Source organism: Triplophysa rosa, linkage group LG17 (assembly GCF_024868665.1).
Source record: "Triplophysa rosa linkage group LG17, Trosa_1v2, whole genome shotgun sequence".
Classification (NCBI taxonomy): domain Eukaryota; kingdom Metazoa; phylum Chordata; class Actinopteri; order Cypriniformes; family Nemacheilidae; genus Triplophysa; species Triplophysa rosa.
The window spans coordinates 5110583-5124260 of NC_079906.1; the positions used below are offsets into that span (position 1 = coordinate 5110583).

Here is a 13678-nt window from a genome sequence, read left to right on the forward strand (position 1 = left end):
TGAGTAAAAGAAATTATGAAAATATTGCAAGGAAAAAAACACGAACGGAAATTATTCCCCGTGAATAATGGGCGCGAGTTTGAGTTTGCGCCAATACCAGATTAGAAGAGCGATGGAGACGGAGAAGTTAGACATCGGTATAGTGCACCTGTCCTAAAGTGAAACCCTATCGAACTCTGACTGCTGAAGACAATGAAGTAAACCCCTGGCCATATTTAAGCAATCATTTCAGCTTCAAGACAGGATTATGGACGCTGTGCAAACTAGCATTTTATATAAATCCTTATGTGCAAGAATGTTGAGGTAAGATAAATAATATTTGTTTAAATACTGCTCGTACCATTGTTGCATTGGTAACTAATAAGAAGTTTGGACAGTTTAGTAAAAGTCAGAACAACATTGGAGCATAATGCTATATTTTAAGAGTTTAATCCCATTTTGTAGACGCACGGTTCACTAATGTGTCTGCACCACATTTACGCAGTGTGAATGGAACCGAACTGAACAACTTCTGCTTTAATGACATATTTAAACGTGCATCATATGTCTCTCTCTTATGTAAGCGCGGGCAAGAAAGTCATATGAAAATGTGCTTGCTATTTCATGCATTTTGAAAAGCCTCGCAGCCCTGCCGTACGGTGTTGCCAGATCATTGTTGGAAAGAACAGCAAACAATGACAAGCCCAAAATAAACCTACAAATCGACACATTTAATAAGGCAAAAAATTACTACGCGCAACTGTTCACTTTACTAACTATATAATGTATCTGCAGCTTCATAAGAAAAGACTAAACAACAAATGCGAAGCTCTTAAAAATAAGTAAACATGGCATAACATAAACAATACCCAGCGTCTCTGTCTGTGTTTTAGTTAAAATTGCCTCACTTAACCAGTCTTTGGCCGAAAACAGCAGATATGTATCAAACGGATTCTTGTTCACTGCGATCAACGGCAAACATGTTGCTATGGTAACGATCAGGATACAACGGTCAATCATCACATTTACTCTCATTCCGTTCAAACGTGGAACCATTTATACGTGGTTTCACTGCTGACACTTAGCTGTGTGTACCATTGATTATTTATTAAGAAAACAAGGCTTACAATCTTTTTAAGGCTTAATTTTGCTTCTTAAGAAAATATATATTGATTTAAGAATTGTTTCGTTAATATTTCTGCTATAGGATTCTGTGATATTTCTGCAAAACAAGGCAAACATTATTTATTTGTTGCAGTGCACTTGTAACCCGTTTTAATATAAAATTAGGCACTGTGATGACTATTGTTGGTGTTGCACAAAACAGGAGAGGTCCCCCCCGCGTTTCAAAAGTAACTAAGTAACTTTTACTTTGAGTAAATTTTAAACAAGCTACTTTTTACTTTTCCTTGAGTAGATTTTTTGACTGGTAATTTTACTTGTACTCAAGTACAATTTCATCAAAGGAGTAGTACTTGTATTTGAGTATATTTTTTTACTTTTTCCACCTCTGGCCTTTACTTGTCTGTAAATTGCGCAGAAGACTCAAAACAATAAACTTGACTTGTTTCCAATGTCCGAAAGTTTAACTGTAGTTATACTGTAACTGTAACTATATTTGGATGAAATAAAAGCACTGTCTTAGTCAGGGCCGTCTTTTGGGCAGTGCAACTGGTGCGACCACACCAGGCCCCGCCCTCTAAGGGGGGGCCCCGCGGCAAGAGGAAATATAATAATAATAATTTTTTAAATGTAAAAATCTTGAAATTGATTTTAGTGTTTTAGTTGGTTTATATGTATGAGTTTATTCTAAATAATTATCTGAGCATACTGATTTTGACATAGCATATTTTACTGATATATTATATAACTTTGATTTGTGTTATGTTTTCGCACACTTTATTGTTTTACTTGTACTTGTATTCTAAAAGAAGATGATGATTAATTTAGGAGAGATTGAGATCGTTTCCGCTGACACAAATGCAATGTTGCTATAAATGTATACTACTATTGACATTTGCGTATTTGACCAATAAAACTCTATAGTAGCACTTAATATCATATACATGATTTTATATTAAGACCCAAAAAGTGCCTGCCAGGTAGGGCCCTGCGTCTTCTAACTCGCACAGTGGTGGTCTTAAAACGAAAACACAAAGATTCCACTACTTTCTGCCAGCATTTGGCTCGAAACTAGCCCAAAGTAGACCTCCCGCCCCACCCGTAAGTCGTAATGCTATGGAGTCGAGAGATAAAGATAGGAGATGCGTATGGGTGAGTGTTTGTGTTGGGGGTAGGGTGTCAACTCAAGCAGGCTTCCATGTAGCTAATTTATTTACAGATTTAATTAGACCGATTGAGCCCTCACGGTTCTGAGAGAGTGAGTGAAGAAGAGAGAGAGAGAGCAATGTTGCCAGCGCTACAGTACTTTAATTACTCTCTCCCGCACCAGATCTCACCGACGTCTGGGGAAAAGCTTAATTAAAATCCTCATTATTTTACTTTTAATTAGTTCCCCCCTCTTTTGTTTCCTTTCACCATATGGCCATGTTCCGTGGTCAAATTAACGTAATTGAGCTAATTAATCCGATCGCCTTAATTATTCAAAGCGCTCCGATTGGACGCCGAGCTGTTTTTTTTCTCTCTGCCTATCTCCTTCTCTGACATTCTCTGCTCTGGGAAGTTCACAGTTGTCAAGTCTGTCTCTCTGTCGCAGAGGCCCTACTGATTCACTGCACAAGTGGCTCATTACTAGCTAACACTGGAGAGACGTGTTCTAGAAAGTGATCTGATGGAGACCTGAGGGAGCTCGCGACAGCCAGCTGAAGCCCCTGCGATATGAGAGTCTAATGACTTAATATTACATATAGGATCACTGTGAACCAACGTGAGCGTTGTTTTGTCAAAATGTTGAGAGTTGTGGGGACGGAGGTTAGAGCCAAGGTTTGGCAAAAACAATCTCATGGCAATGCGGAACTGTTTACGAGGCAGCTAATTTGTATGAATTTGTATGGTTTCATTACTTTCGCAGCAATGATGGTTAGGGGCGGGGCTTCATTTGTACACATCTATGAATAGCCACCTCATAAAATAATCTCCTTGTAAAAAAACGGTTGTGAAGCTCATGCAGCATGAGTTTAAGTCTCACTTACGTCATTTCCTGTCCCTGTATCACTTCCTGTCCTCTCTATGCTGTCACAATTAAAAAGTGTATAAAAAAGAGAATGCTCTGACACTTCATAGAGATACAGTATAGTGAACGCCCTTGAGGTAGGCCTACATGTTTCAAGACATTCCGATGTGGTTTAAGACCAGTTGAGTCCAGTTCATTATTTTGTTTCCTCACTTTACTATCGAAAGACAGTTTTATCGGACGCACGCATCTGGCCCGAAGTTAACACTTAAGTTATCTGTCTGGCTAGTGGCTAATAATATAACAATTGATTTAATATTTAATTTATGTGAATATTAATTTATACGAGTATTTTATTGTATATTAATTGTATTAAATTTAATTAAAACTACTCAGTTTTTGATTCTTTGCAGAGGTCTAGAAGTTAAGTTGGGGCCACATAACGTTTGTTTATGTTGTTGTCGCTGAAACCATCTACAGTATAAGTGGCAAAATAAATACTAAATAAATAAAACAATGCTCTGAGACATGGTGCTCCTTAGAAAATTCAACTCATGTCTTTTCTTGTCCTCACATTATAAATAAAATGTAAAACATTTTGAGGTCTGTCACAGCAGCTATGACTTAGCTTAGCTTACCTCATTTTACCATCAACTTCCTGTTGTTGTAAAATGTTATTAATAAAAATGAAAGTGAAGTTTGAAAAAGAGAATGTTATAGAGAACGATTTGTGAAAGACATATTGCGTCAACACGACCCTGCGCTAATTCGATACTGGACGTGTCAGAAGTAAAGCAAAGCCTTTCTAAAGTTCTTTGTGATTAGCTGGTAAAAAATATCCTCTTTCCCACTTTTTCACAGCGTGAGGCGTGGAAACTCAAGCAGTTAGACTCATTTGCATGTGTTAATATGATTAATTAGTAAGCATAAACACTTTTTCCGTGACAGAAGCAGCATAGCAGTTCATACACCTGCAAACTTTTTCTGATCGAGGATAATGCCTGTTGACTGAGAGGCTTTTTTTCTCTCAGCCCTTCTAATTGGCATGTGAATATGCGTGGTTAATTAGGGATATGCAGATGAAGCTTGATTGGTTTGAATGCGAAGTGTAAGTCGAGGCACGGTGGGATTCAAATTGTGCCGAGGTTTTGATTTCCTTACTTATCAAGATATGAAGATAATTGCAATTGTGATCATTTGCATACGTTAATGAATTTGCCTGATGCTTTTCAATCAAATGCGAAATAAATAATTGATGCAGTATCAGCACCTACTCTGACATCGGGGAGCGCTTTTTTCATTACTAAGCGCAATTAAGGTGCCATTTCGGAGCTCACTAAATTAAAGAGAATGTCTGCAGGTTTCAGTATGAGATTCTGCTCTTAAATTTCGTATGACTTGTTTAACATGAGAAATCTGCTGGATTTGACGAGATTTCATTGTAATGCTACAGTGTTCTACATTTCAATGTGAATTCAAAGTAGGCGAGGTTACTTTGCAATGATTAAGTAAATAAATAAAAAATACCAGCTTGTGCCGCATTGGTGGAATATCCATAACTCTTTGCCGATATGGTGGTGATTAGCATAAAAGGACCTGTTCACCCCAAAGTCTTTCCAAATCTGTATGACTTTTTCTGCAGAACGCAAAATAAGATATTTTGAAGAATGTTGGTAACCAAAGTCCCATTGATTTCCATTGAATGAACAAAACCACTGAGACATTTCTCAAAATATCTCCTTTTTTGTTCCACAGAAGAAAGAAAGTCTAAATGTTTTAAATGACATAAGGGTGAATAAATGAAAAAAAAAGTTTTTAGGTAGACCATCCCTTTAACTTTGCTTGGGCATTTCAACCTTACCTCCTCTTAAATTTCTTAAAATAAATCTCTCTACTACAAGTTTAGCGTTCAACTTATTGGCATTTAATTGTAAGAAACCGTAAAACATCTACTGTAAAATTACTGTAAACTAATTTAGTTATTATTATATTACAATTCAGTTATAGAAAAATGATTACTGTAAAAACTGCTGTACTGTAAAAATGAAAGCATCTAGTTTCAGAATGTCAATGCCGAAATGCTTTCAAGCTTTCATCAAGGGCAGGAGCTCATCAGCTGAGAGAGGGGGTGGGAAAGTTGTGCTGTGTACTTTAATTGCGACATGGTAAACATTTAACGTGTGTGATTGTTTTGAGGCAACGAGCGGAAAGGAGCGACTGCCTCTTAATTAACTAGGCGGCAGATTAGTCCTTATTAAATTCAAACATGGGATCAGAGTAAAGTTCAGCCTCCCTAGTGCAACAGCAGCACAGATAGCACTCTCGCACACTCCGCGCTCACATTTAATTGCTTCTGTAATGGTCCGAGCCCAAGCTCTATTCATATACTAACCCTTTGGGTAATCAGGTTTGCACCGCTGAGACCGAAGCTAATAACTAGCAGAAAATAGTAATAAACAATGAACAATGAAATCTGTGCGGTTAAAAGGAACGACAAAATTGTTTCTTGATGGATGGGGTTTGTTGTATTTTTCATTTATTAGATAATTACACCTTAAATAGACATCACATGTTGTGCAGATAATTCGGCCGTTACAGAGAGTATGCGTATAAAAACTATTTACAGTTCTACACCCTGAATGACGCCAAAAAGATGTGTTTTTCATTAATTCTGTTTTTGACAAAACGTTAAAGTCAACATAACGACTCGTAATAAAATCATAATGATAAAAATACACATTTCTGGTCTTATCGTAATAGAAAAACGTCATTAAATGTAATTACGTCTTTCGGCCTCTGAATTGATTTTCCTTTTTGTCGAATACCATAATAACTCTCACTTTTCTTTTAAAACCCTGATTAAATAGACACAAATTAATACAAAATATTGGCTGATGCCACAATACCTCTCACTTTTTATCCTCTCCCCTCTAGCCACCTGACTCTATTTCGGTATGTAACGCCCACTTTTACATTTATGCATTTTCTGATGCTTTTATCCAATGCCACTTGCAGTAAATTCAAGATATAAATATTTTCAGTATGTGTTATCTTTGAGTCCATGACCTTGTCGTTGCTAGATCCATGTATTATCAAAGCCAGTCAAATGGACTTTTTCCTGTATATGGGTATGACACACTAATATGCAAATTTATCATATGGTGTGATCGCAAAAATGTAGGAAAAACTAACAATGAAGATAAATCACTCTTACGCTATTTTATATGATACATATAAATAATAAATATAGATATTATAAAACAATGTAATATTAACAGTTTATACTCTAAATTTGGCTATATCACACCATAGGACACATGTTCAATTTATTTGTCAACTACTCATATCCTGTTTCACTCAATAGGTAGCATGTTGACTTGTGTATACTATGCATTGTGTAAAATGCAACTGCTTTAAAATGATGCCTCTATGAGGTTAGTCAGGCAGGATATCCTGTGAGAACAGATATGCGTTACTTCTGCAGTCAGATGTGAGGGGAGAGACAAGGCCTCAATATATCTTATCATGAGAGGTAATGCAGAGTCCACCACACTTAACATCAGGCTGGCCGAAAGGAGTTAGATGTAAAATCAGATATTTAGAAAGTTTTCCATTACTTTTGCAGCCCATTCTCAATGTCAGTACCTTCTGTAAATTTGAGCTGTAAAAATGTAAGTGCATCAAAGGAGAAATGTGTGCCGTTGAATGGCGTCAGACACTGAAGGGCCTCTGAGGAGGAAGTGAACCGAGGGAGAAAGAGACCCTTCAGCAAACCTACAAGACACAAGAGTACAATTACTTCATGTTTATACTTTAATACAGACTAAGACTGGAAACCACATATCTGTACCTTAAAATGACAAAAGCATCTGTCAATGATCTAAAACATGTACTCACTTTTTGGTCTGCGAGCACTGGGTTGTTCTGCAGGTGAGTATTAAGTAGAGCCGCTCCTGGTCGGTCGTGTTCGCAAAATATGGTGCCGTTTACATAGTGAAAGCGGTCACCAGGGACCAGCTGGTTTCTGCACGTTGCACAGGAGAAGCACTGTAACAGAACCAGACTCAACTTTAGAAGAAGCATGAGTGAATTTAACTCTGTTAGCATGCCAAATTAGCGTGCATTGCACGCTAGTCAGGGCTAACTATGCGCCTTGGCCAACGTGGCCTCGTATTGCTTCAAATGATTTTTAATGAGTCAATCCTTGTGAGATCAAGGCCGACTCAGCTTTCAAGAAATGAGCTCCGAACAAGGTTATCATTGGGAAAACATAATAACGAGGGGCTGTAATAAATGCAGGCTTTGCCCAACCTTACAATCACACATTTAATTCAGCTCTAATGAACATCTGCTATAGGTGCTTCAGAGTTGAGCTACTGCCAAATCTCTGGGAGTCACGTTCGGCTTTGGTTCTCGGTCACATGAGCCGATACTGAGACAAATACAAACATTAGAGATAAAACGTTTATATTACTAACCTTGAGGTGATAGACGTTGCCTTGTGCTCGCATGACCATCTCACTAGCAGGAATGGACTGACCGCATGCGCTGCAAGCACCCGTGTGCCCAAACAATCTGGAACAGAAAAACAAACATCTTGGTCAAACCATCCCATACCACCAAGAACATACTGAGGCACTTCAAATAAAAAAAAAGAAGGTTTGACTTTCTTTTTTAACAAACAGCCAATGCAAGAAGGTGCTTAAATTTAGAAAATGTTTAACCTTAACTTACAAACATGTTACCAGCATTTGGTATTTGTCAGCATACAGTTGTAATTGATTAGAAATGTAAAGAATTAAAGAAAATATTTGTTTAATAGTTTTTCAAAGATAACTTGACTGCATTCTGATTTGGGTTGTAAAACATAAAATATAGATGACATTTAGACAAGCCCAAACCATTTGTTTAAGTTAACCTAAAAATGTTTGACCCAACCATGGGTTGAAACAACCCAGCATGTGGGGGTTGGGAATACTATGATATTAAAAAACACAATTATGAATATTGTGTTAATTCTACACATATTGTAATATCAATATCATATTTTGTCTAAGAGTCACAATTGTTACAAACTCTCTCTCTCTCTCTCTCTCTCTGCCTACACTCGGATTTTGAGTGACTCATTGGTCAAATTAAAGACTGTAAAAAACAAAATTAAAGATAAATGTGACGGATAGCATATTTATTTCTTTTTAAAAACACTTCAGTAGATATCGCAATATTCATATAAGGAATTCTTCTGGCCACAATAACCGTGAAGTGGAAATCTGATATCGTGGTAGCTCTTTAAAGGGATATAGTTCACCAAAAAAATTCTGTCATCATTTACTCACCTTCGAGTTGTTCCAAATCTGTATAAATTTCATTGTTCTGATGAACACAGAGAAGGATATTTGGAAGAATGCTTATAACCTGACAGTTCTTGGACCCCATTGACTTCCATAGTAGGAAAGATTACTTTATCATTTCTTTGTTCTGTTGAACACAAAAGCAGATATTTTGAAGAATGTAGCACAGCAAACAGTTCTGAGCCACTTATGTCTACCATTGTCATTTTTCCTACTATGGTAGTCAATGGGGTCCAAGAACTGTTTGGTTACAAGCATTCGTCCAAATATCTTTCCCTGTGTTTTTCACAGTGTTTCCCTGTGAAATTTATACAGATTTGGAACAAATAAGAGAGTGAGTAATTCATGACAGAATTTTCATTTTTGGATGCACTGTCCCTTTAACAACAATTAATCAAAATGAATGAAATATTAATATAGTACAAATAATTGTTATTAAAGAGATAATGTATTACAATGCTGTGTGCTCCTGTATAGTACAATTGTTGGGTATAGTCGAGATAGGAACTGAGGTGAGACATGAAAAAATCGTTTTATTTGATACAGACAATTAATGTTTTTAAAGAAAGTTTTTAAAACCGTTTATTACTTTTATATTAGGTAATAGTTTATGAAAAAGATCAACAAAAAACTGGTAATCTGTGCCACTAATGCTTTATAAAACATAACGGGACACCAAAGTGTACCATTTCTGACTGCAAAATCAAAAGTTTGCTTTGGTTCACGAGCACAGCTATTGCTTTGGCTGTGTTAATGTTAAATGATCCTCAACGATGTATCTGAGATAGCATGCAGTGTCTGTAATGTTCTCTGTGGGAGCATGTGAGAACGCATCTGCAGATATCATCAGCACCCGGATGCAAATGAGTCTAATGCAAATCAACACGAGAACAAAATGCTTGTCGGCATATCATGACAACTACCGCTTCAGAAAACTTTGCTGGGCTATTTGCGTTGTAAATGACTGTGGAGACTCAAACAGTCTCGTTATCGACTTAGGTCCTTGTTGTAATAATAATCTTGGACAGTCACCACTAAATTTAGCGCTTGTGTGAGGTCAAAATGTACAAGTCTACGAGTTAAATGCCTTTTTACACTCATTATTAGTTGATAAAAATACACGTGGGAATTTTGAGTGTAAGACTGGTGTGCAGCAAGCAGAGCTCATATGTTTAACAGGCTAACAGGGTTCTGATCTCTTCTGACCAATGAATTTGAATGACTTTACCAGTCATTCTTGATTACCGGATAAAGATTTGAACGTTTATACTTTTTATGGCTCAAATGTCTATGGAAAGACTGCAAACATTTTAGTGATGAGCATTACTAGATATATTTACATTAGTAATAGACATGACTTTGAGGACACTTGGATTTGCAGGTGCATATTTTACTGTTTATATAGGAAGCCGTAATATAAGAGTGGTGGCGTCTGACCTGATGTAGTCTGTTCTGCAGAGGATCATGCCTCCTTTACTGTAGCAGGTGGTGCCGATATCACCCAGCTGAGCCTGACAGCATGAGCACTTGAGGCAGCGCGTGTGCCAGTAGCGATCCATGGAGAAGAGCAGGAAGCGGTCAGCGATATGACCCCCACAGCCCGCGCAAGATCTGGACACACACGCTCCGCCTGTAACCTGGCTGTTCACCATAGCTATGGCTGTGAGAGCCAAATGAAAAGACAGCATGTATTAACACTAGTCTGACAGTAACAACGATAAAAACGAACCATGTGGTGTGCTTAGCCTTTTGTGGTAATGATGAGCTTCAACATTAATATTTAGCTGAATCTTGATTTGAAAAATATTGGATATTGCAATGCTACTAAGTTGGTTGCTCACAGGGAATCTAACACATCACTCAGAACCACTAACTCAGAACCACTATCATTATTGTCTATATTGTCCAATTAATGACAACAAAGGACATGAATTTAAACAAAAAATAAAATTCATTCATCATTTATTCACCATCGTGTCAGTCCAAACCTGTATTACTTTCTTTTGCAGAACAAAAAAGAAGATATTCTGAAAACGCTGGTAACCAAACAACATTGGTCTCCATTGACTTCCATTGTATGGACACAAAACCCCCGAGACATTTCTCAAAATATCTTCTTTTGTGTGGCGCAGAAATTTTTTCTTTTTGGGTGAACTATTCCACTTATGGATCATTGTTTGTAAGATACAGTAAATTATCATGCATTAATGCTTTATTATACCTTGCCTAAATAGCAATTTTATGTCTTATTACAGTTCATAGATTTACTAATAGGCAATTGACATGATATAACCCGTTGTCTGTCTGAAGTTATTATGAAGAATGTAAAGCTTTGATATAAAAATGTCTTCATGTAAAATTATGCACATTTTATAAAGCCTATTTATTGAAGTTCAGCCATGGAAACGCAAGACCACCCACATCTATCTATCTATGACCTGATAATAACCTACGTTTAAAATAATATTTAAAATAAAACGTTAATGCAACCAACAGAAACCCATGACGGCTTTAAATCCACTTTTGGGGAAATGTTACGCATACATGTACATGTATTATAATAACTTTGATTTTCGATATTAATGTCTGTACAAGTTTCGCTTATTTGGAAGGACGTAAGGTGACTTACCTAAAAATGCTTCCAGAATGGAGTGAGCTGTCGACTTTATAAAGTTAAAGGTATCCGATACTTCAAGATATCGAGCTCTTCTGATGGTCTTCTTCAGAGCGCGCGCCCGCACGCGCACATTGTCAAAGTCAATGAAATAACGGCGCTTTGTTCAATGGAGACTGAAGTGCGTGTCAGAATGTAAGAATTAAACACTCCAAAGCGAAAGAGTGTTTTGCCTTCGAGGATGTTGTTTTACTCCGTATATGGTTTCAACGAGCAGACCAACCAGCATCTCCTGGAGCTTTTAAGGACGAACGACACGCGTGTCTTTTTATCGTTTCCCTGGCGTGACGTAAAAGCTACAGCCACACACTTTTAGAGGTGTGTTAAGATCCACTACGCAGAGCGAACGGCGTATGACCTCAACGTACTGCGAGCTGTGCTTTTTGCATAAGTTTGATGCTTTAAGGGCGTGGCGTGTAGCCTAATATCCTAATATTAATTTACGTTACATCTATTAAATCTTAATATAAAATACTTGAAATCTGAATATGAATCATGCTACAGTAGAATTTGACTTGTAACTTTAAAAATTATTTATGCATGCTCTGTAATTTAAGGACTTAGAAATAGCCTTGGTCGCGTATTTAATCGACTTTGTTTACGTTGGTTACACATTGACAAGAATACAAGTTATTCAACACGATGGACACGTGGAGCTATTGCGGTTATCAAAAGCATAGAGAGTTTGCTTATGAGGGCGTCAGACTGAAGTTCATTGCTGTAAGTTTATCGAATAAGATATATGGAAACCATAGGCCTACACCAATCTATACCACACAAAGATAAATGACATTTATTGCTTATACTTACGGATGTTTTTTTTCATTGGCAAAGGGCCAAATGTGGCGTCACACACGTTCACGTATCCTAGACTTCTGTGCTGTTTAATTACTGTGTGTTTTAATGGATACCACTAGAGGGCGGTGTTTGAGTGTTTATCCATTTTTTAGTACTTGGCATGCTAAACAGATGATACTTAGTAGAAAAGATGTGGCCTACATCTGTAGGGTGATTTGTTTAACCCTCCTGTTACCCTTAAATCTGATAACATCTTTTTCCCACTGGGGTCAATTTGACCCCAGCAATTTAAACCTCCAGAATGTGATTTTTTTCTGAAAGGTTTGTGTCAGGTAGTTTATATCTTTGTTGAGTCCTTAAATAGACCTTTAAATAAACTCACATTCATCCACAGTGATGTGGGAGCCTGGATTATAAAGAAAGGTTAATCGCTGAACCCACTTGTCACATACATCCCGTATTGCTGCGAGTTTGTCACACTCTCGTCGGCCCTGTCTTGTTTCTTTGTCATCAAAGCATATGACATGGAAGAAAACATGGAATGTCTTTAGAGACTTTTAGTGGCTGGAAATATTGACCTTCCAGTGTCAACATTCCAAAGGTTTGCTGTTGCTTCTCCTTTTGACATGTACACTCCTGCCAAAATGAGCAACCCAATGTAGGCTTGCAAGTCAGTCACATCAAAGTCTTTCCAGCTGTCCCCATGCACCCTCCTTCCCTCTAAGATTGTCATTTCAAGTATATCCTTTTCAATTGATGGTGTAATGAAAAGCTCAAATGCCGATTTTATATCTTGGACATGGCTGACAGCATATCTGGTGGGCCCTGGAACCATTTTGAGGACATTAGCAGCACTCAGTCTACCCTGACATTCAAGTGGGGAGCGGGACCATAATAACTTTCCATTTGTGGAAGGTAATGTGTCTACAGGTGGTTGAGTGAGAACAGGAGGGTCAACACTAGGAGACTCATTCTCATCTGAGGAGGATGGCTCATAATCAGGGTCCTCCTCAACATTATCGTCTGTCTAGGACACATTTTCCTCTATGTCCCTTTCACTGTGACAAAAACTCATTGACAGAAAACCTTTGCTTAGAGGCCATTTCAATTGAGAGAGCATAAAGAGAGAGCACAAAGAGAAATGGTTTAGAAGGCTTCTGTGCACGCTTTTATATGTTTGCTCCCCCCCTGTAAACCACGAGAAGTATGTTTTCCTCTCCCATATGGCACGGGAAATATCAAAGTTCACATGAGAATTAGGTTTCCCCATACCCCCATGTCATGTCAACTATCCGTGGTTCTCGCAATACTACAGGTGTGGGTATGCTAGATTTTTTAATATTATACTGAAAATATAAAATGATGAGGAATACTATACAATTATAGCATGTTATAGTGACCTCAATATCACCCAAAACAAATGTGTGTGAAATTTTGAGATGTATTATGTTTTATACAGCTAAAAAAGCCCAAGGAACACTGCTGCTACAAAATGTGTAGAAGACATTGAAAAAATCACATCATGTTAATTTTGTGTTTACTTAGTTGTTCCCATTAAATAAGTAAAAGCCATTAAATCTGAAGCGAAAAAACTGATGTCAATCATGTATTTACAGACGTTAAACATGGAATGGGGTCAAATTGACCCCTAGGATAATAAGAGGGTTAAATACATAAATATTAATAAAATTGTTTAATTTTAATATCAATATGATTATTGTAGGTAACTGTAAGCAATCAGAA

At 37.3% G+C, this 13678-nt stretch overlaps 1 protein-coding gene across 1 annotated transcript; it reads right to left on the minus strand.

Moving 5' to 3' along the window:
- Nucleotides 1–5631: 5631 nt before the first annotated feature.
- si:dkey-90l8.3 (LIM domain transcription factor LMO4) lies at nt 5632–11486 on the minus strand. The gene is made up of 5 exons (XM_057356080.1): nt 11093–11486; nt 9901–10123; nt 7591–7687; nt 7010–7159; nt 5632–6886 (listed from the first exon to the last, which is right to left on the minus strand). The coding sequence occupies exons 2-5, from the start codon at nt 10113–10115 to the stop codon at nt 6878–6880; spliced, it is 471 nt and encodes a 156-aa protein (XP_057212063.1). The 5' UTR covers nt 10116–10123; nt 11093–11486; the 3' UTR covers nt 5632–6877.
- Between the last annotated feature and the right edge of the window lie 2192 nt (nt 11487–13678).